Genomic DNA, 27,660 nt, shown 5'->3' on the forward strand with positions numbered 1-27,660 from the left:
ATATTATATGTATGCATTTATTTTTATTTATTTAGTTATTTTGGTAGACAGCAAAATATTAGAAAGTGAATCAAGACAATATAAGCAATACTTACTTGGTTTGCGTTTCTCTTAAGAAGAAAAAACTTGTTCTTTTTTTGTCTTTATTTCTATCCTCAGTACTGATACAATGAATAAAGGTATGGGTTGCTTTTAACGAAGACAATAACAAAAGATAGAGACCAAGGGTAAATCAATAAGAATTATTTGGTTAAAGCTAGTTATGTTAAGGAAGCAAGAGATAAAAAAAAAAAAGGGAAAGAAGGAGAAGGAGAAGGAGAAGGAAAGTGAAAGAGAGAGAGAGAGAAAGAGAGAGAAAGAGAGTGAAAGGATAGACTATTTTTTTAGTGTGTTATTTTTTTTGTATTTTTTTTTTAAAAAAAGAAACTCAATGGGGTTGCATGGCTCACCTAAAGAAGACTATAGAGAAATATAGAAAAAATGTGTGTGTATGTGTGTGTGTGTGTGTGAAGTGAGAGAGAGAAAGAGAGAGAGAAATTAGCCAAGCAAAAAAAAAAAAACCAAAAAAAAATCGGGGAACTAGGCCATCATCATTAAACAAATATGATATCTTTCTTTACGCTTCTTTTTTGTATTATTTTTTCAAACCCATCTGTCCCACACAAGTCTTGTAAGTTGTTAAAGTCACATTGAGTCTAGATGACTGAAGCCAAGAAATGGGTCGGTCTAACTGGTAAAGAAATTTATTTTGGGCACTTAAATGTGCCCACATTTTCATATCCTATTGTATTCTATTGTATTATGTAACCAGAATATCTTTTGTAATATAGGCCAATTGAACTAATAAGTAATGCTAGGAAAATACTATTGATTGGTGATAGAGAAATATTCTATCAAAGGCTACAGTTAATTAATTAGATTCTAAGGTAGTTCTTATATTTTATTTTAAACTTTTTTTTTAGTTTATTTTAAAGAGAGGTGGATGAAACACCCAGCTAATGGGCACAATGTTCTGATTTAGCTTGTGACAGGGTATCAATAGAGTATAAGGTTAGGAGATTAAAGACAAAAGAAGCGTGAAGAGAGGAGAAGGAGAAAAGGGGTAGAGGAGGGTGGAGAGGTACCCTGTAAAAGGGTTCTTGTTCTATGAGGAAATGTTTGGAATAGATAAGTCAAATAAATGAAATTGGCAGGTAAACAGGTAGGTAGGCAAAGTGAAATAATTTGACCAGAAAGATAAATATGGTAATGAATAACCATTTCCACCACACTGGTACTAGTAGCTTGAAATGGTTCGTGTATTTTTGATACTGTAAAAAAAACATAAAATTGAATCAATAACACTAATACTAACAATACAAGTCCGATTTTACTACTTTTATAAACATGGCAAAATATATAAATTCTATATAAAATACGAGCAATTCTATAAATCTGTATATCTTTGTTTTGAATATATATATATATGAAATACAGGAAATTATGATATTTTATCGATATTTATTGAATTTGTCCATACCCACAACACCGTTATCAATATCGAAAATACTGGATATTCAAATATACCTTATTTTTTTTGGTAACAATAAAAAAACGTTTTTTTATATATATGCCATATATTAAAAGGCTAAAATTATAAAATCTACTACTATTTATTATTTTATATATTTTCTAGAATATATACAGATTTTTGATTTTTACAAATATATACATTTATACATATATATATAATCAAGGGTGACTGGGTCTTTAGTACCATGTTCATCAGAGCAATATTTTCTATAGTAAATATCAGATGTTAAACGATAGTAATAGCACATATAAATAATTTTTTTCAAAAAAAACTATATCGATTAATAAGATTTTTACAGCCGGATCAGACTGTTTATGGTAATGACTAGATAGTCCAGATTATTAATATATTTTGAATACTGATACATAAATAAATTATAATATAGAAATATAGAAATAGCTAAAGAAAACGAAAGAAAATGAAAGAAAAGAAAGGAAACGAAACGAAACGAAACGAAAAATTGGTTTGAATTATCATTAAATAACAATTTATCAAAGTACACACACACAATAAATCAGCAAGAATAAGAATAATGAACAACTCCAGAAAGAAAGTAGAAAAAAAACATCGCATAGGTGTGCAAATGAAATTATCTTTACTTGTTTCTCTAGCTTTATATAATATGTATAATAGTATTCAGAGAACTATTACGTTACTTAAATTTTTTTTTGTTACATTCAAAAGAAAACAGACACTAAAACCTAATAATTATTATTTTTGACCCGCGTTTTATTGATCGGCCGTTGCTGATATAAAAATAATAATAGAAAGAAAAAAGGTAAAAATCTGGGTATTTTATCGTAAATTTATAGGCGATCGTTTTAACTGTTTATTTAAGGCGGAGGCTGTACAGATCCGAAAAGGATCTTTTGTGAAGTTTGGTGCTTTGCTTTGTTTTACTTTGATCTTCCTTATAATAACCCCCCCCCCCCCCCATTATCTTTCTCCTAATAAAGATAAACTTGCTTGCAGTCAACCACATTTCTTTTTACATTTAATAGCTACATACTCAACCGATGTTCTTGCTAATCAAAGACCTTAAATACATTATCCATTGATAGATATTAACAAGCAATGTATATATATATATATTCATTTACAAAAGAAGCCTTATATTATTACTGTAAATCCACAATTTATATCGTTTCTTTTCCTCTCTTCCTCTCTCTCTTTTAATCCATTTGGAAACGGTTGGTTTGAAGGACATTTAGTCTCGACTTTAACATGGTCGCTGAAGCAGAATCAATAGTATCTGTGCCATCTTGTCCTTCAGTCCCACACAAACGGACCCGGATATCATCCCAAGTTTCTCTAATCTCGCTATCAAATTCATTATCCATATCTTGAAGAATCTACAATAGAAATTATTATTATTATTATTATTATTTGATAATCAGACACAGGTATACCGCAGATTTCAATTCAATTCAATCCAATTATTTGGATATATAAATATATATACCTATATATACATATGGGTGTGTATTTACCTCTTGTTTTTCACTTTCCATCAAATCGACAATTGTCTGTGTACGCTTCTGTTTAAAATAACCCTAAAAATATGCAATAAAAATAATACAATTAATATACATAATTATAACCACTAAAAAAAACATTTCTTTAAATTAAGATTACTTCGACATCGGTATCTTTAATAGGTTGTCGATATTCAGTAGGTTCACCAAGGTAGATCGTGCCTAATTCGCGAGTCAGCACTTGTGTGTTAACTCCTGCCTGAGCCAGAAAGTAATGACTAATTATCAAAGCATGAGTCAAGATGTGGGACGAAGCGTAAATGATCAAAAAATAGTGACAATAACAACACTAATCATAATTATCGTAATAATAATAATAATACAGACAAAGAATGACATGACTCACGCTTTAATATCAAGACCATTTCCTGAAGGTGCGCTATTTGCTTTGAGGGTTTGTGATTGTGTTGCGATTTGACTTAAGCCACGTTCCAATGGGGCTAATTCCTGAGGATTGACTTGACTAGCCAAAAGCCTGGACCTCTCCAAAATCTGAGAAAGCGATGAATTTTGACTAGATGTTGATTTGGTCATTGAATGAACTGTGTTGTGTGTGTGTATGTGTGTGTAAAGTACAGTTAAATTAACTAAATGCCAAAGTGACCTAGTTTTGGTTGCAAGATAGTTTGGGACTGCAAAAAATTAAGTGGGAATTAGTGCTGATTTAAATCCCCGTCACAATCTTGCAAGAGCCTTTTGTTTGTCTTGAGCAAACAAATTACTTCAAATCCAATAATGTGTTTACATTTTCTCAAAGGATTCTTTAATATTTTTTAAGGGCAGATCAGTAACATAGATACTAATTTGTGTTTATTTTTAAAAGGATACTTATGGGCAAATAAATATATATATGCGTATAACAGAGAATACTAGGAAGTTAGTTATTTATAAAAAGGTACAAGAAGACCTCAAAGTTTTACAAAATAAAAATTTTAAAAAAATTGTTGACACTCAAATATATATTTTGTAGGCTGCTTAAAAGTCTTAGTTTTCTAAGCATAAATGTAGGTATCAAAAATTCACAAAATACCTTGACTTTCAGCCCCACCATTACGCACAAAAAAAAAGAGCTCAAACTAAATTAAACTCTTGCTGTGTCAGATACGTTTATTTTCATAATAGTACAGGGTTTTTGTTGAGGCGATACATGTTAATTTAAAGAGAAAGATAAAGTTATGAATGGGGTACAGATATATGTAAGATGTATCTCTCTGCGTGTAGAATTTATCTGTTCTTGAAGAAACGAATTATTTTCTGCTTATACTTACCTATATTCGTTCTCTGGCATTCTATAAAAGTAAGAACCAATAAACCAGACTTTGAATAGTGAAAAGCGTCGAGTTGTACTGTGTATTATTATGGAGAAAGAATGGTGATTCCGATAGTGATTTTGGAATTAACGCAATTTGATAAGAAATTTAATGAAATCAAAAACATTTATGGCATAATTTCTTAACGTGTTACGGATTTGATGTTCGCTGCGTTATGTCATTCAATCAACAAGTTTACCCTTTACCGAATCAGTTGTATAATAATCATAATTCACCGTCGTACTTTATATTAGCCAATGGTATAAAAAGCCCACAAGAAGAAGACTCGAGCTTTATTCATTGCTTCAGAATAACTCATCAAAAAAATCGTGTCATTTAGAACGAGACAGTATTTAAGTTTTCAAGAGATGTAAACATAAGATAATAAAAAGAAGATTTCTGAATATATACATATAAGTGATAGCTTTTATCATATTGTACCAAGAGAATAGATAAAGTATCTTTTAAAAAGATAACGATATTTCAAAAAAAATACATTTAGTGTTAGATATATAGATATATAGTAACTATATTTTTTATTACTATCACTAAATCATACCCAATTGACCTATTTATTCTGTTTTATAATGAGATCAAATGAATTAATTTGTTAGATATAATATAACACTTTCTTTTTTCATAATAAGTTGGTTGTTTTTACAATCTTTATCTGACGAAGCTTCTTTTTATTGTAATCATAATCACCGAAACATGACACTTTTATGCAAGTATTACAACATACACTTTTATAGTCTTCCACAGTCACTTATCAAAAAACTATATAAGCTGTCAAAAGATACGTGGATTGCATTTTATATCTCTTTCTGCCATTTTGTTTATTCATCATGTTCGCTCAAAGCTCTTTAACAGCCATCTCTATTCCTTCTGCTTCTGCCATAAGACAAAGATCTTACTCTCAAGGTAAAATTTAATTGAATTTAATACACAAATCAAGATTAATTTTCTAACATACTTTTGTTTTATAGGAGTTCATAAATATCTTTGTAGAAAGTCCCACATTTCCTAATGAAAGTTTCATGGATATCGATTCTGGGTATTGTTCTCTGGACGAGCTTGAAGTTTTGTTTACTGAGCATGGCGATGATGAGGATGATATAGAAATCCTTTTGGACCCTTCCGAACTTGATCTGGAAGATCAATTTGTCTACGAAATGTGCAACATTTCAATCTTTTAAATCAATTTTGTATTTCTTTCAGACGAAAGCTTAACTTGTATCTATATTATTTCATTTCATTCATTACGTCTTAATTTGCATCAAACCCACTCATCATTCATAATAAACATATCTGACATTGGCTACTATATCTCTTGCTCTAATTATTTCTGCTGAAATATTTTCTTTAGTACACTCAATGAGAAGCATTAAATTTTTGAACTATTACATATATACTCTTATATATATATATATAGGGTAGCTTTTTGGCATACATACCAAATTAAAAGCCTCGCCTTTTATGGGCGTGGAAGGATAATCAAAGAGAAAATTCAAAATGTGCATTCAATATACAAGCACTCAATAATAATAGGTCATTGCAACAAATGAATTTTATGTATAACAGCTTTTGAAACCAAAAAAATAGCGATAGGATGTGCATACTACTTTAAAAATATTATATCATTATGTAGTTTATTCTATTCCATTATATTTTGTTCGCTGATATTTCAAGCATATACATAATGAAAGTTGGCACGTAATTCTAATTTCATATTATTGCTCTTACTGATGATAAAAAAATGAGTTCATAAACTAATATTTTTTTGGTTTACTCAAACATTAAGTGAAATAATTTTCTTTTCACCACTCTGTACAGAAGATAGAATCCCTACTAATAATGTTAAATTGGACTACTAAACCTTTGTCATTATCGTGTATACGACTAGTATTTTCCAGAAGAAATGGCTGAGACACAGAGCTCACATTAGTTATGATTAAAAAAAGCCATAATTGTTTACTAAAGACCCAATGCTTTTCTTAATAGAGGATATCATTATATTATATAATTCCATAAATTTTTATCTTGGTCTTTTAATAATTCTGGGCTACATCTAGGTATGCACATTTAGCGGTTTGTACTGTTCCTTTCTATAAGCCCGAGTTTCGTATTTATATCTTGAAATGGGCAAATACTTTCATTGATAGGATCAAGTATGTTATTGTAGCCGAAAATATGTTAGTCCAATTGTGTAGTCTCATCGCACTTGATATAATTACAAAAGCTATACATTAAATGGTCGTTTGTTTATTCAGATATATCAATGGATTTGAGATAAATATATTAGTTAAAGTAAAAATAAGCATTTCTTTTTTAAAAAAAAATGGTTGTTTTTACAATCTTTATTTGACAAAACAGCCTATCATTCTGATAATAATCACTGAAAGATGAGACTTTTATGCAATGATTACATCGCATCAATAACCTGGCCCGTCACTCTTCAAAAAGACTATATAATCTACCAAAAAGTATATGCATCGGATTCTATCTCTCTTTCTGCTATTCATTTTATTCATTATGTCTACCCAAAACGTCTCAAAACACAACTCTACTTCTTCTATTCCTGCCAAAAGGCAAAGATCGTACTCTCAAGGTAAAATGTATCTTAACTGAATACGAAAATAAGAATTAATTTTCTAATATATTTTTATTTATTAGAGTCGATTAGTATCTCTCCAGAAAGCTCTAAATATTCTAACGACAGTTTTATGGATGTCGACTTTTGCAATTGTTCTGCTGACAAGTTAAAGACCTCATTTAGTAATTGTGATGAAGAGGACGACGATATTGAAATTCTTTTAGACCCTTCTCAACTTGATATAGAGGGTCAATTCGTGTATGAGATGTGCAGCATTTCAACCTTTTGATTTTGTTTATCTCTCTTTTTCTCTTTCTTTCAAACATAAGTCTGGCATGTATTCAAACTATTCCATCTTATTTATTACTTTCTAATTTGATCTCAATCAACTTGTAATTTATAATAAAATATGTGTTTCCCATTGATATCGATATCTTCTTTGTTACAATCCTTTCTATTAACGACTTGCTTTGTGTATGTGTGCAAAAGCAATTAACAAGAACAAGTAGAAGTATATAAGAACCGGATTAGAATAGGTCATTATAGCGCAGGAATATATACACAACTATTTTGTATAAGAGTCTTTAAAATAACCTTGTATTAATATAGCTTGCGTATACTACTTGTAAAATAGAATAGTATCATTCTGGCAATTCTATTTTACAGCCACGGCTCGAAATAGTGATATTAGGGAAGAAATCAAATAACATATCTCTACCACTATATAGAGTGTTATAATGACTACTTGGTGACCTTATTTTTCATTTTGTTTTTTAGTAATAGCGTATAAACTCATATAAACAATTATCATAATATCTATATTTTACTAAATCAATCAATAATAGAAAACATTACTTTTTAACTCACACATCATAGCTCGTCACTTTTACTTAACAGCAACAGTACTAGATACATAGAGTGCAATGTTTAGTAAGTATTATTGAAATTATATGATTTTTAAGCAACTTGAAACACTTTCAGAAAACACTTTTTGTTCGCTTGTATATGACAATATGTTTAAGAAATGTTTTTATTAATCTATATTAACCTTTTGTCTTTTCTTAATATAACATATTTCTCAATGTCTTCAAAATTAGGTAATTAAACAAATAAATTCTGGTAGAAGTTTAAAGAAAGTTGACAGTATTAAAATGACAAGGGCAGAGTATCTTTTGAGCACTTGTACTTTGTGGTATACACACCACAATTGAGTGAAGAACAGACCCCACAACCAAACACTGGTTCCTTCTTGCTAATGAACCTGGCAAGTTAACAATCTCCGGAACTGTTACACACCAGGCACACGTACACTACACACTCATACAGTGTAAACCAACCATTACACAACAGGGATTTGAATTACAGGGATTTGAATAGTAGCAGATAAAAACAATATTATTTTGTCTCTTTAATAAATAACACTCTCACAGTATCTACTTTTCCCATTATTGAGATACTAACCCATAAACAGTCCCGAATACCTCATACTTAAACAAAATAAAAAACAAACTACATCAATTAATTAGCTGTAGTAACTGGAATATATCAAAATTTTATTTAAATTCATAAAATTCAATATGAGAAAATACATGTCTTTTATAACATTAATGTCTTGGTACTCAATATACTTTGTCTGTCAAATGATTTTTAAAGCCTGTAATATAAAAATGCTTGTAGGTAATGATGATTACTTCTTAAATACACCCAAATCGATTTTTTTGTGCACAGTCTGTGTAAATACAATGAGCACGTTTACTTGTGTATACACCTCGCCACGACTTTTCTGTCTTTCTTTCAGACACGCATTTTTTATACCTTTCCATCTCTCTCATTCCAATGCATCTCCTTTACAATCTCCATGCAGATTAGCCAAATTCAGTTATAAGTTTCACGCCATTGCTATTCTCAAAAATTATTTTGAGTTTTCTTAATGAACTTTATAGATAAAAACGACCCATAAAATCAAACACGGTAATCAACACAACGATAAGAATACCCATATTATATTATTTTATATTAATCTTCAGATTTATTTAACTAGATTAATTTTTCTTATTAATGAGACTTCCTAATTACAACATTAACCTCTTCAATCAAGTAAAAAAAAAGTTTGAACGCGTATTTTTTTATTAGTCAACAACAGTTTAAAAAATATTTTATTTATTTATTAAAGATATACATAAAGAAGCTATTTTATTTTATATGATTTCACTTAATGTTTTTTTACATGAGTAAAAAAATAAAAAGCATGACACCAAGTTCTTTGTCCCCGCATTACGCGGCTCAATCTCCCTCAGGACGTAAACCTGACTTGGTAGCGAAGGAGGTGTGGGAATGGTGTTAATCCGTGGCGTAAGACAACAACCGGGTTCATCCCAACTGCCCTATCTCATCACTGAGAAGGGCCTGCGAACGTACCAGAGAAACCTACCACAAAGTAGCAGGGTCCAGCGTGTTCGACTACCAAGCAACACCGTCAGTTCCAAAGAGCTTCGAACAAGGATTTCATGAAGAGTCGGCAGTAAACTCCACTTCCTCCCCGTCCTCCACTCAATAAACTTTCATGATGCTAACTCGGCGGCAGCTTTTTTTAAACATTGCTCGTCGCCATTGTTTCAGAAATTATACAATTAAATTCACAATTCAGAACAATGTTGATCTGCGCCTCTAAGAATTAACCAAGAAGCTAGAGACGACGCACTTCCGCTTTTTCCTGCACAGAATGGAAAAAGAATGTCTCCCAATCGACCCATAGGTAGCGCGTCAAACTCAACTACAGGCAATCAGGGGGTACCCGTCTCCAGAGTATAAAAAAAGCTAAAGAGAAGAAAACCGTGTCGGTTGAATGGGCTTTATTTTGATATACCCGCAGTCTGCGACTAAAGTTTGGGACTGCGCTTTTTTTTGCCAGGGGTGTTTTTTGCCTCCCACGTCAGAGCAGTGACATAGCTGTATACTCTTTTTTAGTAGGATTGTGTAACTATTCTATGACAGTAGTAGAAGCTTATAAAATTTAACTAAAACATTTGTGCAAAATATCTTTGCAAAGTAAAGTGAAGCAAAGAAGTAAAGAAGTAAAAAGAGTAACGAATGGTTTAGTTTTAATCGGTATAGCAATAACTCTTAAAATGGAGTACAATTTTCTATAACGGCGATTCGTAGGTTACTCTAAACTGGTCTGTGCGCTTTTTATTCAACTGTACCAAGATATTTGTTTTTCTTTTGCTTGTATAAGTAGACACACAAAGAGCCCATTAGCCACTAGGAAATAACGCAATATGTATATGTACGTATTATCTGGATTCCAACACAATATTATAGGTGGCGGGATCTTGAATTCAATGTTGAGTTTTATTGAAATGAGGTTATACTGATAGTTAAAAGTATCAAGATGATTTCCCATAAGAATTAGATTACCATAAGATGTTTGAAGATTATGGTGTTTAACATGATAGGCGTTCCCAAAATTTTACTTTTTAAGAGCTCTAGATACTGATAGTAGGTATATATAAGTAAAAGGGAAAGTAATTAGAAAATGAATACTACTGAAAAGATCGAAGTTTATCCTTTTATTAGGTGTAATTGTCACTGACAAGCTAGCTATTCCAGACTATTTAATATAAGCTAAATATCCCAGAAATGAATAAAATTTATACTAAAGGTATGTCTAAAGTACAAAACTTTTAGGTCTACTCTTTTTCTTTGAAATACTATTGAGACATCATTATTACGGGGAAAGATTGCCAGAAATATAACAATTTTTTAAAATTCAGGCAACAAAGTCAATAGCCAATATTCACTTCATCTTGTTTCAAACAAGAGAACACAAAAATAATAGTAAGTTATGCATACAAAGAGTCGATGTCTTTTGAGGTGTTCGGAATTGTTTATGGGTTAGTATCTCAATATTGAGAAAAGTAAATACTGTGAGAGTGTTGTTTATTAAAGAGACAAAATAATATTGTTTATATCTGTTACTATTAAAATCCCTGTTGTGTAATGGTTGGTTTACACTGTATGAGTGTGTAGTGTACGTGTGCCTGGTGTGTAACAGTTCCGGAAATTGTTAGCTTGCCAGGTTCATTAGCAAGAAGGAACCAGTGTTTGGTCGTGGAGTTTGTTCTTCACTCAATTGTGGTGTGTATACCACACCGAGAATTATTTATAGAGACGTTTAGCTTTTAATCATTGACGCTTAGAGTATCCCAAAATATGTTCGATTGAATTCGGATTCAAACCTTTTTGGTAGCCAGTAGTCAATGTGTTGAATTTCTTCGCAAATTTCCTATTATGTCGTGCAAGACCCAGTATAGTAGTCAGCCCTATCTTCTTGTAATGTGAGTAGGGTAACAACTTCATTATTGTGTGTGCGTTTTTTTACCGAATGATAAGGTACATATATATACCAATAGTTAGCACAGCTATCTTGGTCTACGAACCCTTCAAGAAATAATCCCACATCATCATGAATTTTTTTCCATATTTTTCTGCTGTAAGATTAGACAGTTCCTGATGCCTTTTCTTTTTACTTGAGAATTACATATGAGCCGTAATTACTACCGCTTACTATGAACCTCAATTTATCCGACGATACAACCTTACTTTAGCTCTCAAAGTCGACGCTGACACTAGCTTTGGCATAACATGGTCGATTTTTTTTCTGCTCACGGGTTGAATTTTGCTCGCGAATGGGGGGATGTAAGAGCCAGATCCTTTTTTGCTTTAAGCTATAAGATAACGGTATTTCTACATAATATGACTCTGAAAGTTTTTACATTCTTTCGGTAATATACATAACCTTCAAAAGGGTCACGTCTCACACTCAAACAGAATTTTAAATAATATATAAGTTCACGTTTCTTTTGGTCTTCCAGGTCAGGATTTTGGTTTTATAGATCCAATTAATATCACCACACCCAAGCTCTAATAGCTTTTTTTCTAGGATATAGACTTTTAGTTCCTTTATGTTTTGATGACATGAGTGATTGAGTTGGAAGAAAAAGGGTTTAATGAGAAATTCTATAGTGGTACTTCATTATACTGTTTAAATCTTTGGGCAGAATATGAATCCATACCTCTTTTTAGCCATTATCAAGTGAGTATTATGACCTTATTTTCTTTCTTTCTTGATTAGAGAGTGAAATGAAATGGGTAGACCGTGTAGCCTTACATTTACAGCAATGTCACCAAGCTATAACTACCACTAAGAAAATTACACGACCAACCAAATATTACACAAAATCTTGTGAATTCTTCCAAAAGTTTCCCGCTTCCCATTGGTTTTTCTGTTTTTACAGTAAAAGGTTTGGTTTTATAATACAATAGACAAGTTAAATTAGCTACAAGCCCTTTTAAATATAAAACAAACACACACACGCAAACCCAAACCCAAACCCAAAACCCTATATGTATTAAAATAGGAAATAATTAATTAATGGAATGAAAAGGAAAAAAAAAGTATTATTATTATTTTTTGGTATGCGAGAGAGAGAAAAGAAAAATGTTTATTTATACAAAGTATCTAATATAATGGACGTTTATGCGGATTTTATTCTTGGGTCTCAACTTCGGTTTCTACCACAGTTTCCACGGTGGTCTCAACCTCTGTTACTGACTCAACTGGAGATGCAGCCTTGGCTTCCACAATAGTTTCTTCTACTGTGGTCTCAATGGTTTCTATCTTGATTGTTGTGGTCTCTTCTTCCTTTTCATTTTCCTTCATCTTCTCTTCATCTTCTGTAGGGAGTTCGATACGCTCGAATTCGATCATGAGCTCAGAATGGTCAGAGTGGGGGAAAAGGTCTATAGAGATAGCCTTGGTAGGTTTGAAAGGAACACCCTTGAATCGGTTTGACTGAGGGCGGCACAAACTAAAAAAGACAAAATAACATGGTACGTTATTATTATTAGTTTACAATGTTTTTTTTTTTACTTCCAAGAAAGAGAGGTAGATAGGTAGATAGGTAAGTAAGTAAGTAGGTAAGTGTAACTTACGCAGTAAAGTTTGCCATGGCTTGTTTAGCATCACAACTAATGAAAATAACTTTGTTGATTTTTGAAGATTCACGGACAGCACGGATGACAGAAGCATGAACACCATTTCTACACAAACCATAACCATGTTAACATTTGTAAATGATACCCCAATTCTTCGCACGAGTATTATCTTGTTGCTTATTATTTCATCATCTTTGTTTTTTTACCTAGGAGGATCTAAGATAGCAACAACCTCTTCGTTGGTAGCATTTGTGACGATATCAATTCTATCTTCGACCTTGCTTGCGAAATACTCAACATTGGTAATATCTAAATACAACATATGTTAAGTCAGCAAATCGTATATATTATTATTATTATTATTTCTCTCTCTCTCTCTCTCTTCCCTTCTTCTCCTTCTTCAATCTTGACCTAAGAGTACTTACTGTTTCTCTCTGCATTTGCCTTGGCATCGACAATTGCCTCTGGGACCATCTCGATACCCACAACACGGTCAACGGACTTGGCCATGGTGATACCGATCGTTCCTGTACCACAGCAAAGATCCAAAAGAGTGGTCTTTTTAGTCTTGTCAATGTTGCACCATTCGGCACATTTGGCATACAAGAGCTCTGTGGCGGGGGTGTTGACTTGGAAAAATGCACTGCTGGAAATACGGAAGCGACAGCCCAAAAGCTCTTCATATACATAGCCATCACCTGTCAAGACCTCAGTGGGAGCCTTGTCGGTGATACCGTTAGCATCGCCATTCCAGATCTGGAACAACAAGGTTGTAACCACAATCTTCTCATCCTCGGGCTTATCCTTAAAACTGTCCCAGTAGGCAATCAAATTGGCCTTTTCAGCCTCGACCTGCTCGGGTTTCAAATCTTCAGATCTCATCTGAACAACGACCATATTGTCTCCAGTTCGCTGTGTTTTGGTCATCAGGGTACGCCAGACACCGGTCTTGGTAGACCGGTCATAGACATCGTATTCGGAGGCACGGACATAATCACCCATGGCCTTTGCGATGCGCTTGGCGGTTGTAGATACGTTAAGACATTCACTTGGCTCGAGTACGGCGGTAATTCCAGCACGGTAAAGACCCAACAAGAATCCTACAGTTCTTCTGCCATCAAGATCCTTTCCAATTGTGAATTCGCACTTTGTACGGTAGCCGTTGATTTCAGGAGAAGGAATGATGCTTGAAATAGGACAAGGCAAAGCTCCACTAAAGATAAACAAGTAAAAGAACGGAAAGAAAGAGAGGGAAAATGTCAGATGATTATTATTATCATTAAAAGTATTACCATTGGATTAAAGCAAATAAGTAAACAAATGAATGAATGTGAGAACTTACGGTTGACGGGCCCACTCAATCTCTTTTCTACCCTTTTCTGTGATATCTTTGAGGTTTGCTATTGTTCTCTTGAGTGTAGAGAGATGCTTGATACCAACACGCTCCTTTTGTTGTAACTGTTTCTCGTAAGGAACTCTATAGGAAAGGAAAATGGGGTGAGGTAAGGTGAGGTGAGGTGAGGTGAGTAAAGTAAATAAATGTAAGTTGCAAGTGAATTTATCGGAAAAAATAATATTTGAAAAATCATCTACTATTTATCTATTTATCTGACCCAGATTTTGTGTATGTGCAGCTCTCTGCCTTATTTTTGGAGGGGAGAATAAATGAGATTTGCTCTTACTTGTGCAAGGGAGTGACCTGATCAGCAAGCTTTTCTGAGGGTGTACGAGTATCATTGGCTTCCTCTTCCTTTTGTTTCTTTTCAGAAGCCTTTGACATGAATCTCTTTCTATAAGAATCTTCGGTGGCTATGACAACCTCTGCTTCAAGGATATCTTTCTTGAACTTTTGACCATCCAGTTGCTCTTTAGCCTTCTCTGCCTCTTCCTTGGTCTGAATAATATGTTGTATTGTGTGTGTGTGTATAAGTTGACTGATGATATTCAGGCTTGTTTTTTTGTTTTGTTTTCTTTTGTTACACATCAAAACACACTCACGTTGAAAGAGATGTAAGCATAGTTCCACTCAGGAGCTTTTTTAAAGCGAGGGTATCCCAGTTTGGTGAGGAACTTCTTTGTGCCAGCCACGTCTCTAACAGGGAGGTTGTTGACTTTGACACGGTAGATAAGAGTGGGCTCAACAGCCACGGTGGCAGGCTGAGCTTCAGGGTTTGTATCTGCTACGGTGGTTTCTTCCATCTTGAGTTTCTTGGTCTGGTGTTCTAGGGACTGGTCGTCTTGGTCCTCCTCAAGGGATCGCTTCTTGGGAAAGACTGAGTTCAAGAGAGAACGGGCGTACGCGAACATCAAAAAATATTAACAAATAATAATAAAAATATAAAAAATAAAAATATAAAAAAAAGGAAAGAATAAGCGAGCGACTTGTCACTCTAATAAAATATGGAAAAAATAAATAAATAAAATAAACAGACACAATCTAATTTTTTTTTTGAGAAAAAAAAATAAATGTTTAACAGCCAATCATATAGTCTAAAAGGTTGGGGTTACTGAACTACGAAAATGAACTCCATTCATTTGAGCAAAAAAAAAAATCGTCTCTGTGTAGCAGAATAAAAGCGGATAATTCATCGGAGGCTACAATAGCAGCAGCAGCAATACCAGTAACAATAGTAGTGATAACCATAGTAACAATGGTAAAGTTAGAGGTTAAGGTAGCAAGGGACATCAGTAGTACTGGTGGTAGTGGTAATGGTAGTGGTAGAGAGAATATATATATATATGTGTGTGTGTGTGAGAGATTAATATACTGGTGTGGGCGGGTGGATATTGAGAAAAAAAAATCTGATTAAAAGATCTATTATTCAAACTAAACTCTCTAGACAAAGCCGAATCCAAAATATAACCCCAAATGAAAATGATATTGATTCAGACAAATAACTGTTAAAAGTCAAAGGTATTCCCAGTAGCCAGTGATTAATATGAACTTTTATCACTACTTGAAATTAAAAGACTAAAGCCACAAGACAAGATAAACTACTATAATATTTTGTTAACAAGAATTTATAGTTCATTTTAATAAGCCAAAATGCAAGATGCAAAATGCAAAATGCAAAATACAAAAAATAACAAACAACAACAACCAGATCATCTACACACATACACACCCAATGTATATATATATATATATATATATATATATAATACAATTAACCAAAGGTTACACTCAATCAAGGACGTGCCTTTGTACACCATTTGATTTCTCATGAAAAGAGTTCAAAGACCTCTAAATAAAAATTATCATGTAAGGCTTTATAAATACACACACATACACAGATATATATATATATATATATGTCTGCATACATATTAAAAGAGTAAAGTAAAATATATCATCGTTATTCTAGTATCTTTATTGTTTTGTACTGAGATTAACAAGACAGTACATGAAGCCTTGTTCTAATTAAAACTTTGACCGAACGAGAGAAAATAAGTCAAGCAGCTTGACACAAAATGACTCACATAAAGCTATTGATAGTCTTTGTAGATTATAAACTTGAAAAGCTCATATACTTTACTATCGACGCTTTTGTGGCCAATGCTTCTTCTTGTCCACTGTGACAAGCAAAGAAAAAAGAAAAAAAGAAAACGATTTTTGTTTTTTTGTTTTTTTTTTGAAATCAAACTCATATTGACGTCAGCAAATGAAAATCCAAAGAATAACAATAATTCATGCTTTATCTAAAAGGGATGAATGATATTTTTTCACTAGACTCGATCAAGCTTTTCCTGTAATAATGGCCTCCACAGACACCCAGTCACTTTTAGTCAAATTCGATAATCAAGTGGCTGGTCATGACACTCTAATGAAGATGGCCACAGACGATCTTATGGTCATCAAACCATGTGAAGCGAGAGAAGTTCAATTCTATGAAGCCTGTCATTCTCATCCTACCTTTTGTGGATGGATTCCAGAATGTTACGGTACTTTACGATCCTCGACGGCATCCGAACTCCATCTATTGGAAACCAGCCAGGACAGTGTCACACCTATTATACCAACAGCTGAAGAACAACCTGATGCCAAACTTCCCGATGATATCCTTTCCCTTGCTTTAATTGCTCATGTCAATCAACCATCATATCCATCCATTTATCCTTGACTATCTTTTTCTTTTCTTTTTCTTTTTCTGTCTCTTTGTCTCTCTGTCTCTCTGCCTGTCTCTCTCTACACCATGTATGTCTAGAAAACATTCTCCGCGGATTTGTTCGTCCCTGTGTTCTTGATCTCAAGATGGGAAAAAATCTATTTGATCATCTTGCCGATGAGACAAAGATTGATAAGATGAAACTAAATGCAAAAGATACCACAATTGAGTCCATGGCCATGAGAATTTCAGGCATGAAGGTAATATCTATATACATAATAGTTTATAATATCCTTTAAATTATGCTTGATTTGCATGATTAATTTGTATTATTATATTTATATTTATATTTATATTTAACAAACAAACAAAAAAAGGTGTATGATACTACTCAATGTGTCTATCGTACATACAAAAAAGACTTTGGCAGATCCTTTACTAAGGAGGATATTATCAATGGGTTCCTAGCCTTCTTCTTTCCTTCATCTACCTATGGATCAATGGGCAAGCAAGAGACAATAGACGACAAAGAAGGAAATCCTACCCAACGCCTACCAGCAAAAAAAATTCGCTGGATTATCGAGAGTTTTCGGGATGATCTTGTGGATATGAGAGAGTGGATTGCCAAAACACCGTCTTTGGAACTAATTGGATCTTCTCTCTTATTTGTTTATGAAGGTGACAGAGAAACGGTTGATGCTGTCTGGAAAAGAATGTTAGAGGATGATGAGCCAGCTGAGGAAAATGAGCCCATCTTGTGCGATGTTCGGCTAATTGATTTTGCTCATTCACGATGGGACTCTCAGCAGACAAAACAAGATCCAGGGCTTTTAGAAGGTTTCGATAATGCGATCCTTTTGCTCAATCAGTGTATGGAAGTGCAGAAGTCAGAGAAACTCTAAAGTTAGAAATAGACACACACAAAAACGGATAGCCATGTTATATCTATTTCTTTTCTTTTATTATGTTATTTTATTTTTACCTTGTTAATTATTTACTCCAAATTATCAAGGATGTGTGTAATATTGTATTAAGAATATATATGAAAAAGGGGAGATAAATTGAATAAAGGATTATAGGCTTAATGCTTTGTATATTTGTATGTATGAAATAAAGAAGAATAAAAATGTTAAGGATATATTTAAATTGTGCTAGCTGTAACTGGTGTTGACCACCACCAAAAAAGACCGTTAACTTTAGACTTTAACTTTTGCATCAAACTTTCAGTTTGTATAGTGATTAGCTCCTCTTCTTTTCGGAACTGGCTAAGGATATATGCCTTAGGCTGACCATTGATCTTGATAGACTCTTCATATATCGCAATAGCTTCATCCATGTGCTCTTTCATGTATGTAACCCGGTCTTCACTTGCGGGATGGGTCTCTCCAAACCAAGCACTCAACAGGGATTCCGATAAATCCTCAAAAGTCTCGGGTGGGTCAGCATGCAGACTCTCGGTCGATGTTCCTTCCTTATTATCACCATCTTCTACAGTTTTTTTGATTGTCTTTTCTATATCCGCCATTGTTGTCCAAACTTCTATAGCTGCTCTAGGATCATAGCCTGCTTTGGCAAGTAGTTTAAGACCAACCAAGTCAGCCTAACAATAGAAAAGTAGAATACATCAGGTTCTTGGTCATGTTTAATCTTTAAACTACTACTTTATAGTTACCTCTTTCTCCAGTAAACGATTATAAGATAAATTTGTATGTAGCTGTATGTAGCCATTCAGGGTATCATTGATCTTTTGATTGACGTATCTTTTGTGGCAATGTATCGTCAATAAAAAAATAAATAAAAGAAAGTCTAATTTCAACTTACGGTCCAAATGATTCAGTCACCATCCAAAGTGCACCTCTGGTAATATCCACAAGCATAGTCAAAAACGAGACCAGCCCATTTTGCTCAACGAAATGGCGCTGAAGAGAATGGGCCATTTCATGCGAAAGAATTACAGCAATTTGATCGGTATTGAATCCATACAATTGAAGCATCAGGTCATACACAATCACGTTTGTACCAGCACACATGGCGTTGAGGGTGCTTCCGTCCACAATAACATCGACTGTAAACTTCTTTGGTGTCTTTCCTTCTAAAGTCTCCGAATAATCACGCACTGGATCACGAATGTCATCAACAGCCACCTTGGCAAGATTTTCCATAATAGTGTCTAACCACTCGATATATTCTGAATCCTTACTGACTGTCAGACCAGATATACTATCTAGTAAACCTCCAATTTCCTTTTTAACTTGTGCGGCCTCTTCTTCTTCCGAGAGATAAACAAAGCGTACACGATCAGTATTTGGTGCCTGTTAAATATCGCATTCATTAGAACCCACTCAAATGATATATACATATGTAGCAGTCTATTGGGCTTAAGGCAGTTTCATATATATTTGTTTGTGTTTGTGTTTGTGTTTGTGTTTACTTTGTATTACCTGATCAAGACCAACAACCAGAAGAAGTGCCACACCTATAATTGGAATTCCAGCCAATAGAGACACCACCCATTTTGCTCGACCTTTTCCAATCGAATGGGGTAAAAGGGTCATGGAAGTCTTGGAAGACAATGAAACCAGACTGACGAGTTTTCCAGATTTTAACAAGGCACCAATCACAGCTGGCAAAGGTATGATTGGGACCTTATTACTAGGACTGGCATGAAAGGATCTGATAAATGTAGGGGTGCTGTATATCCGAGACTTTTGGGGTCTGGCTTGTATGGATAGACATCTTGGTCTTGAGGAGGTTGAGAAATGAGAGGGAAGGGAAATGCACCTTGGTGCAGTGTATCTAGGCAGCAGTAACCTGGTTGTTGATTGAACGGGGAATAAAGATTTCGATAATGTTCTTCTCCACATAATAAGAGCCACTGTTTCTGTTGCTGTTGGGGTATAGCGACTTTTTGGCTTTTGTTCAGATGTAAAGGGTGGTAGTTAAGACAACAGAGACAAAACAAAAATAAAAAAAAATTGAATATATATATATATATATAAAATCAATCAACGACAAGGCGATGCTCAGCTTCGGGAAGCTGTGTTTCAACCAGATTGTATATTTCCATTCAAGGTTGGCTTCTTCTTTTTCCATATATATTGATCTCCCATATGAGCAAGAAGTTGTCAATGTAAACAAGAAGGGAAGAGCAAGTAAATTAAGAAACGGTCCGTTCCATTTTGCCCACTGATCTTTCCAATGACTCATTTTTCTTGTTCCTAAGGAAATTCTAAATTTTGCGAGGGCTGCTCTTCCTAATTCATCCCGGTCTCTATTTTTGGACACCCGTCCAACACCCAGAAAAGGGGTAAACTTAAATCTCAAGTGAAAAACATTATACACTCAAAATCACAGAATCGTATTACGTTTACGTCAGAGGCGCGTCTCTCCAAATATATTTTTTAAAACTGTCGTCCATTTCGAAATATTAATAGGCGCGACCGGGACGCGTAATCTCGCGTTTTATAAACCATTCTTTTTCTTCTTCCTTCTTCTATCTTTCCCTTTTTTAATTTAATAATAATAATAATAATAGTAATCTTAATAATCATGGGTCACCAACTTCCTCAAAGTCCAGTTCACAAAAGAAGATTAAAGCGACCTCTTGGCCATCCTGATAAGCAAAAAAAATCAGTATCACCAGAATCAACTAGTCCAATTATACAAAGTAAAACTATAGTTGGAGAAAAACGCGAAGCAGAGAACGCAAACAGCGATGAGGATGATACTCCTCTTTTTCAAAACAGATTCTTTAATCGTCAGCGAAGAAAACGTGTATGCATTGAAGATGAATTGATGGATGAATTGACAAACGATCTAAGCATCGCCCAGGCTACAACAATTGACAGTACACCAGAAAAAGTAAAGATGCCTGTCGCAGCTGTCAATTTCTCGACTCAGAGCAATGTCAAAATGATAAATCTACCAATTTCAGAAACTGAACCAATTTCAAAAGAAAGTGAACGTAAGAAAATATTCTTCTTCTCTCTTCTTCTTCCTCTTCTTCTTTTTCTTCTTCGCTCGAGACTCGTTGTTAGGAGAGGATTAAAAATGTAATGATCATGTTAATGACCAGATCTATTATAAACATTAGCAATTCTTCAGAAACTATCAGACTACATGACTATGATTTGCAATGAACAAACAGAAATTAGAAATTCACAAAGCACGATAAATCCTATCTTCCCGGAAGCAGACACCAATGTCATTCCTCTGTCTGTTCTTCGTCAATTTACTATCTTGGTTGTCAAGACAGTTCAAGCGAAATGTTTCAGAAATGCAGATCAACATCAATTTGGACAAATATTGAGTAGAATGGAATATGCAATTGGATGCATTGTGGATTTGGATATATTAGAAGAGTATGCAAAAGAAACTGACGAAGCACAAAAGATGTCAAAAACAATAGCTTGGCTGGAGAAATTATCTTATGGAATTGAAATCAGTGTACTTGTTGTTGATCTATTAGCTGTCTGCAGAGTGAACAAGCAGGTATTTATTATTATATATATAAGGTCTGATATCAGGCAAACTTCATAATAACACGGTTAGCTATAGGATGTTCCAAAAGGTCTTATTACTACATGTCTAAGACTTGTAAAATCACAACTTGAAAGCCTCATCTACCCACTAATTGACCTCACGAGTCTAGAAGATGATCCTACAAGCTGTAAGTAAAAATAGAAAATTGTAGAATAATTGGGATAATGAAACAAACAAACAAACCAGAAAAAAAAACCAAGGATAATAAATGAAGAATATTTGCTAGTGAACAATGATCTTCGTCGATTTCTAAACTCGGTAGAGGCATCACCTCCAGCCCGACGAAATCTCTCGGGCATTCTTCCACTTATCACTCGATTCCTTCGACGTTCTTTTGTTCTTCTTCAACAGGATGAAATTGACGATCACGGAATTCTTATTGTTGGCTATATCAGTATGGGACCATTTTTCCATGATTACACGGAAAGCAACACATCGTGTCTCATAAGAAACTCTGCCGATTCGACTGTGAACCCATTCGAACAGATGAAATTCAGTGCACTCGATATGCTTACTACACTATTTGGAAATTATCCACAACACCGTCGGTGGATTCTGGATGAGATATTAACAGGCATGGGCAATCTCACAACAATGGATCGAAGCGTTAAGCGGTATAGATTAAGCGACGGTAGATCCTTACATGTTATGAGTGCCCTCTGGATTCAACTCGTCCAGTCCTGCTGCGCACCTACGACTATTGTTGCTGACAGAGGCTGGCTTCGTAAATGGGAGCTCAAGCAACAAAGGTTTCAAAAGGATAATGAAACAAAACAGCTTGCTGGACTTGAAGAGAAACTTGTTCAAAAGGCAGCGGAAGTATGGAAGACAGGGATTGAGGCAGCAGCACAGACTGCGACATATTTCCTTGATTTTCTCATGGCCAAGTGTAGATCACGTAAGAAAGATACTTATTCGGTAGCTGAATACCGGATGATCATGGAAAGTACTGTGGAGGATATACTTGTTGTTCTCAGTGATCCATCCTGGCCAGCTGCAGAGCTCATTCTACGTACATTCACTAAACTTCTGGTAAGACTACTTTATACTCTAATGTTCTTGTGTTGTTTTTAATACAAGTTTGTGTCAAACCGTATGTTGATTCATCTTTTTTTATTACTTTCAATAACCTTAAAAAAAAGGTGGCTGTAATCGAGAGTGGCACTTCTGATATTTATCTGAAATCTTTGGCCATCGAATGGCTTGGTACCATAGCATGTACCATTAAGATGGGATGCAATCGGCTGTCTGGAGAAAAAGGACAATTCACACCAGAATGGGTTTACAAATTGAACGAGCAACTCCCAACAGAGGTAAAGACATATATTATTGTTATTTATTGTTATAATAATAATTCGAGGTGGAATTTAGAGAGAGAAAATAAGATCAATTTCGTTTAAATGCTGTAACTGACAGGGACTTTTTATTAGATAACACAGGACACAGCTTTAAATTCGCTAGAATTTCTTGCTCAATGTCAAATGAAACTCTATAATCATGTGGAAAATAGCAATGTTGATCCTTCTTTAACTAAGGTAGGTTTGAAAATAATAATAATAAATGAAATGAATATAAAAGCTCCAAAACAAAAAATTCATTCTGTTAGGCTTAGTTTTATTTGGCTAGCTGGGGATACACGGATACAATGATATGGTCAAAAGCACACCAAGATTCTAAAGAAGAAGATCTTGAATCATTGGCATGGCCAGAAGATGTAGTGACTAAATTGCGAGCTATCATAAAACACTATTGGCTTCTCTCCTTGGAAGCAAATAATGAAAATCTTACACTTGAAAAGTAAGAAATAACAGACTATTTCTCTTTGTTACGAGAGAAATATTATTGCCTTTTGTTTATTTTTTATTTTAGAAAAACACATATATACTCACTTACTCACACATAATTTACATCTTTATTAGCTCATTTGATTTTCCAGAATTGAATAGAGAAGATATCGGGTTACTGTCAGAACTTTTGGCATCTCGACAACCACTCTACAATAGCTTTCAATTTTTAATATCACATATCATGGCTTGTTTGGACAATGACAGCGTCTCATATAGAGTAAAGGCTTTGAGATCGATGGGTCGTATAGCAACAGAAGTCCCTACTGTCCTTGATGAGGTATGTGGATATTAACTTTAAGTGAGCTAATAAATAGTATGTATTTTATATTCTAAGTACATTTAAATAGCCTCGAATTCGTAATCCTATTATTAAAAGAATTCACGATGCATCTCCTTCTGTTCGTGATGCAGCTCTTGAGGTTATGGCAAGATATCTTGGCCGTCAAGAAACTCTTTCTTTACCAATATACAACATTGTTAGTGAGCGTATTATGGTAAGCACAGACACACACAGACACACACACACACACACATACAAACGCATAATAATAAGAATAACTCGACTTAAAAAAAATTAAAAAAAAAAAAAAAGCTCAAAATTTTCTTATTTTATACAACTTAGGATACAGCTATGACTGTTCGAAAACGCTTAGTCAAACTATTACGTGAATTGCATGCCAAATGTGATGATCGAGCTATCAAAATTGATATATCGGCTAAACTTATACAACGGATTGGTGATAATGAAATCAGTATAAGCGAAGCAGCACTAAAGGCTACACAAGAAATACTTTTCCATCCTTTCCGCGAAATTGATAATGATGGTAACGATGCATTTGGATCGTCTTATCAGCATTTTCCAAAAGAGAGGAAGCGACAAATCACCGAATTGACTTTGCTGATTACTGGTGCTACTACCAGAGATATATCCTCGCTCACCCAATCCTCAGCTTTAATCCAGATTCTGCAAAAGGTAACTTGATATTAAAAAATATGAAAGAGACAGAGAGAAATAAAGATAAAGTTTATACATAAATTATTTTTAATGAAAATTCGAATATAATTTTTTAAAAAAATACTTCTTTTAACAACAATGACAAAATATTCTCGGTAAAATAAGACCGTAGCAGGATGTGACAGCAGGACAATGGTTTGGTACAAAATGGTATTCCAATGGATTGTCGATGCACTTTTTGAGCATATGCTTCTATTGGATGAACAAGGAAATACCGAAGGCTTTCTTTGCTGCCTGACTACAGTGTATGCGTTCACAAAAACCAGCCCTGATATCCTCCGAGAGACACATATTTCAATGCTAGAACCTTACCTGAGCATCACAGAAGAAGTAAGAAAGCAACACAAAGACTAATCACCAAAAGTAAATCTATTAAATACACATGTTATTGTAGGATGATTGGCGTATTGCTCGATACGTACTTATGATTTATCGGGATGTACTTCCACGCCGAAGATACCATGATCCTGATTTCGTGGCACAAGTGGAACAAGCCCTTCAGCAACTTTTGAGCAGATGCCCCCTTGATGTAAGAAAATAGAAAGAAGAAATAAGCATAAATAAATATATATATATTAAGCAACAATAATGATGAAAAGGCCTAATATTTTGAGTGGTAACTTGTAGATGATTCAAAGTACAGTATCATGTCTATGTGCAATCATTGACAATATTTCCAAGCGATATAACTTATTAATCAAAATGCTGGGAGCATGTCTTGGTGTGTAAAAAATGTTATAAAAATATTTGAAGCATTATTAGCATATCATTGACAGTGTTTTATTTTTGCTTTACTTTTATTTTATTTCAGGTAAACTTCAACAAGACCGAGCACAAATGTCAAACGGAAAACCACCTGCACGTTCTATTACTGCAATAAGAAAAATGTTACTTATCAGCAGTTTACTCTGCCGCTACTTTGACTTTGACGAGAAAAGGAAAACTGAACCAGTCAAGTTGAGGGCTCTTGACATTGTTCACAAGGTAAAGAATAATTTAATAATGGTTACTATCAACTATCAAATAAATTTATACGACTATATTTTATTTTATTATGATTCATTACTGATACTTTTTTTTTGATAATGCAGCAAAGCATTACAAAACTTGCTTTTGATTTGATACTTTACTTTGCTAGCTCTCTTGATGAGACTACTCCCTTTAATCAAATCATGGCTACAGCTTTACAGAGCTTAGGTAAGAAAGAAGAAGAAGAAATTAGAATTTGATAAGATATTATGAAACTTATCATCTATGTTTTTTTTATTTAGGTCATCTTTATGCAGCACATCCTACATTTGTAATCGAGAAGACGAGTACAGAGTTGATGGACAAACTCTTTGAGAGCGGCTCAGAACCCATGAAGGTTCAACTATTACGTGTATTCGTTGAATTCCTCGCTGCTGAAGAAAATCGTATAGAGAAACAAGAAGAAGGTATTACGCTACTTAATAACTCTACCCATACTAACAAGATTTATACTATATACTACATAATACACCAGTTGCTGGACAATCTCTTCACACGAAATTAATTGATGTTGAGACACTTATGGGAAATACAGAAGAATTCTCTGAACTCGGGTATGTATACTATGAACCTTAATACGAAATAATTTACTAATTCTTATTTTCTATATGTATGTATGCATGTACCTAAAACTCTATAGTGTGAATGGTTCTTTGATGCAACGCTACTTCCGTAGAATATTAAAATGTGCATTAGAGAAGACTCCTGATATTCGCTATGCTGCCTTTGAAGTTGTTTCAGTTGTAGTCAATCAAGGTCTGGCACACCCGGTTCTGGTAAAGATGAATGATTTAATTATTAGTTGTGTGGATAATAACTCCTTCGGCATTCTGTTAAAGTGTATGCCCGCCGTTGTTGCAGCAGAAACAAGTTCAGATATTACCCTCCGAAACAAAGCATATTATCTCCACAGATTTGCACATGATAAATATGGACCTCTTTTGTATAGTAATTTTGGAGAGCACATCAGCACCGCATACGAGTACCAAAAACTAATGGCGGATGATAAGATAGAAGGTATAAACTTGGTCTTTTTAAGATGACTGTTACTATTACTATTATTATTATCATTATTATCAAAAACAGTGATACATAACACCTTTTTTTGTCTCCCTCTGTGTGTGTAGGCTATGGAAAGAGAGGTAGTGATGCAAAAGTGGATTCCTTGTTCGCACTACCATTTAGTGTATTTAGACAAAAAAAGAAGATCAAGTTGGACTTCTTGTGTGCTCTAGTGAAGCCTTTTGATTTTGATATGAAGGTCACTAAAGAAGAAGAGGTATAGAACGTCTTTTTTTTCAGATCTCAACTCAATTTCAAAAACAAAAACAAAAAAAGGCACACACAGCTAATTGAGATGTTTAGGTTAATGTTGAGTTTCTCAAGTTTTTGGCTGAAAGTATCATCACACTCGACTTCTCTATGTTGGAAGAAATACTATGTGTTCTTAATGGCATGGATCGTATTCTAATGACAGTTGGTGCCGATCTCCTTTCTTCCATCCAAATCTTTCGCAAGAAAGGGTTGCTATCTAAGCCAAATGATATGAATGAATTTGGAAGAGTACCTTCTGGACATAACAACGTCTCAATGGATCCAGCTTATGCCATGACAGCAAAGACAGCCATTGCAATGTCTATCCTTCTCTACGTGCGAGAACTATTGATGGATGTGTATTCTATATCCAACGAGTAAGTCTAGCCAGATACACAAAAACTAAATTAAATTAAATGGTCCAATTTTTGAATTGCAATACAACTGCCTAACACTATACCATAGTGAAATACAAAGTTATAGCTCAACAGACCAGTTAAAATCACGTACGATTTCTCGAGACAATGAGACTGTGAGACTTGTTGACTGGACAGAATTGGAGTACTTTAAAATTGACAGATTAAACCATGCTTCTGCTGCAGATGGATGTAGAAAATTCGAAGACATGATGATGGAATCGGCAGGAATGGATAGCCGAAAATCTAGAAAATACAAGGAGTTGACATGAAAACAGAGAAAACACAAAAAAAAAACTCCCAAAATATCCCCACTCCCTATTTCTTTAAAACCACAAAGAAGAAGAAGCAGTAGACAAGTCTATCGTAGATAGTATGATTCT

The 27,660-nt window shown here is 34.1% G+C and overlaps 10 protein-coding genes across 10 annotated transcripts; 6 read left to right on the forward strand and 4 right to left on the reverse strand.

Moving 5' to 3' along the window:
* Positions 1 to 2,745: 2,745 nt before the first annotated feature.
* Positions 2,746 to 3,642, reverse strand: PHYBLDRAFT_67054 (hypothetical protein; the record flags this gene model as incomplete). Its single annotated transcript, XM_018441730.1, has 4 exons — positions 2,746 to 2,925; positions 3,064 to 3,126; positions 3,209 to 3,326; positions 3,455 to 3,642. 4 exons carry the CDS (start codon positions 3,640 to 3,642, stop codon positions 2,746 to 2,748), a joined length of 549 nt encoding a protein of 182 aa, XP_018286991.1.
* A 1,621-nt stretch (positions 3,643 to 5,263) lies between these two features.
* On the forward strand, positions 5,264 to 5,614 carry PHYBLDRAFT_149954 (hypothetical protein; the record flags this gene model as incomplete). The annotated part of the gene is made up of 2 exons (XM_018432369.1): positions 5,264 to 5,339; positions 5,427 to 5,614. The coding sequence occupies 2 exons, from the start codon at positions 5,264 to 5,266 to the stop codon at positions 5,612 to 5,614; spliced, it is 264 nt and encodes an 87-aa protein (XP_018286992.1).
* Positions 5,615 to 6,950: 1,336 nt separating this feature from the next.
* Positions 6,951 to 7,300, forward strand: PHYBLDRAFT_149955 (hypothetical protein; the record flags this gene model as incomplete). Its single annotated transcript, XM_018432370.1, has 2 exons — positions 6,951 to 7,026; positions 7,092 to 7,300. The coding sequence occupies 2 exons, from the start codon at positions 6,951 to 6,953 to the stop codon at positions 7,298 to 7,300; spliced, it is 285 nt and encodes a 94-aa protein (XP_018286993.1).
* Positions 7,301 to 9,259: 1,959 nt separating this feature from the next.
* On the forward strand, positions 9,260 to 9,568 carry PHYBLDRAFT_149956 (hypothetical protein; the record flags this gene model as incomplete). The annotated part of the gene is made up of 2 exons (XM_018432371.1): positions 9,260 to 9,311; positions 9,369 to 9,568. 2 exons carry the CDS (start codon positions 9,260 to 9,262, stop codon positions 9,566 to 9,568), a joined length of 252 nt encoding a protein of 83 aa, XP_018286994.1.
* Positions 9,569 to 10,419: 851 nt separating this feature from the next.
* PHYBLDRAFT_67055 (hypothetical protein) lies at positions 10,420 to 12,288 on the reverse strand (the record flags this gene model as incomplete). Its single annotated transcript, XM_018441731.1, has 3 exons — positions 10,420 to 10,503; positions 11,614 to 11,731; positions 12,188 to 12,288. 3 exons carry the CDS (start codon positions 12,286 to 12,288, stop codon positions 10,420 to 10,422), a joined length of 303 nt encoding a protein of 100 aa, XP_018286995.1.
* Positions 12,289 to 12,559: 271 nt separating this feature from the next.
* PHYBLDRAFT_188528 (hypothetical protein) lies at positions 12,560 to 15,343 on the reverse strand (the record flags this gene model as incomplete). The annotated part of the gene is made up of 7 exons (XM_018439525.1): positions 15,007 to 15,343; positions 14,691 to 14,902; positions 14,351 to 14,485; positions 13,434 to 14,221; positions 13,215 to 13,317; positions 13,006 to 13,113; positions 12,560 to 12,881 (listed from the first exon to the last, which is right to left on the reverse strand). The coding sequence occupies exons 1-7, from the start codon at positions 15,313 to 15,315 to the stop codon at positions 12,560 to 12,562; spliced, it is 1,977 nt and encodes a 658-aa protein (XP_018286996.1). The 5' UTR covers positions 15,316 to 15,343.
* A 1,420-nt stretch (positions 15,344 to 16,763) lies between these two features.
* Positions 16,764 to 17,129, forward strand: PHYBLDRAFT_149958 (hypothetical protein; the record flags this gene model as incomplete). The annotated part of the gene is made up of 1 exon (XM_018432372.1): positions 16,764 to 17,129. One exon carries the CDS (start codon positions 16,764 to 16,766, stop codon positions 17,127 to 17,129), a length of 366 nt encoding a protein of 121 aa, XP_018286997.1.
* Positions 17,130 to 17,203: 74 nt separating this feature from the next.
* PHYBLDRAFT_116824 (hypothetical protein) lies at positions 17,204 to 18,016 on the forward strand (the record flags this gene model as incomplete). The annotated part of the gene is made up of 2 exons (XM_018428546.1): positions 17,204 to 17,374; positions 17,492 to 18,016. Coding segments are annotated over 2 exons (696 nt in total), but the record flags the coding sequence as incomplete, so codon positions are not given.
* Positions 18,017 to 18,255: 239 nt separating this feature from the next.
* On the reverse strand, positions 18,256 to 19,978 carry PHYBLDRAFT_172795 (hypothetical protein; the record flags this gene model as incomplete). The annotated part of the gene is made up of 4 exons (XM_018436872.1): positions 18,256 to 18,714; positions 18,787 to 18,874; positions 18,936 to 19,426; positions 19,556 to 19,978. 4 exons carry the CDS (start codon positions 19,976 to 19,978, stop codon positions 18,256 to 18,258), a joined length of 1,461 nt encoding a protein of 486 aa, XP_018286999.1.
* A 685-nt stretch (positions 19,979 to 20,663) lies between these two features.
* PHYBLDRAFT_172796 (hypothetical protein) lies at positions 20,664 to 27,549 on the forward strand (the record flags this gene model as incomplete). The annotated part of the gene is made up of 21 exons (XM_018436873.1): positions 20,664 to 21,078; positions 21,208 to 21,605; positions 21,672 to 21,783; positions 21,883 to 22,688; positions 22,799 to 22,969; positions 23,087 to 23,191; positions 23,269 to 23,309; positions 23,576 to 23,780; positions 23,851 to 23,997; positions 24,126 to 24,476; positions 24,624 to 24,848; positions 24,913 to 25,047; positions 25,146 to 25,239; positions 25,330 to 25,502; positions 25,610 to 25,715; positions 25,790 to 25,954; positions 26,023 to 26,101; positions 26,188 to 26,564; positions 26,675 to 26,826; positions 26,913 to 27,238; positions 27,327 to 27,549. 21 exons carry the CDS (start codon positions 20,664 to 20,666, stop codon positions 27,547 to 27,549), a joined length of 4,806 nt encoding a protein of 1,601 aa, XP_018287000.1.
* Between the last annotated feature and the right edge of the window lie 111 nt (positions 27,550 to 27,660).

The sequence above is a fragment of the Phycomyces blakesleeanus genome (assembly GCF_001638985.1).
Source record: "Phycomyces blakesleeanus NRRL 1555(-) unplaced genomic scaffold PHYBLscaffold_23, whole genome shotgun sequence".
NCBI lineage: Eukaryota > Fungi > Mucoromycota > Mucoromycetes > Mucorales > Phycomycetaceae > Phycomyces > Phycomyces blakesleeanus.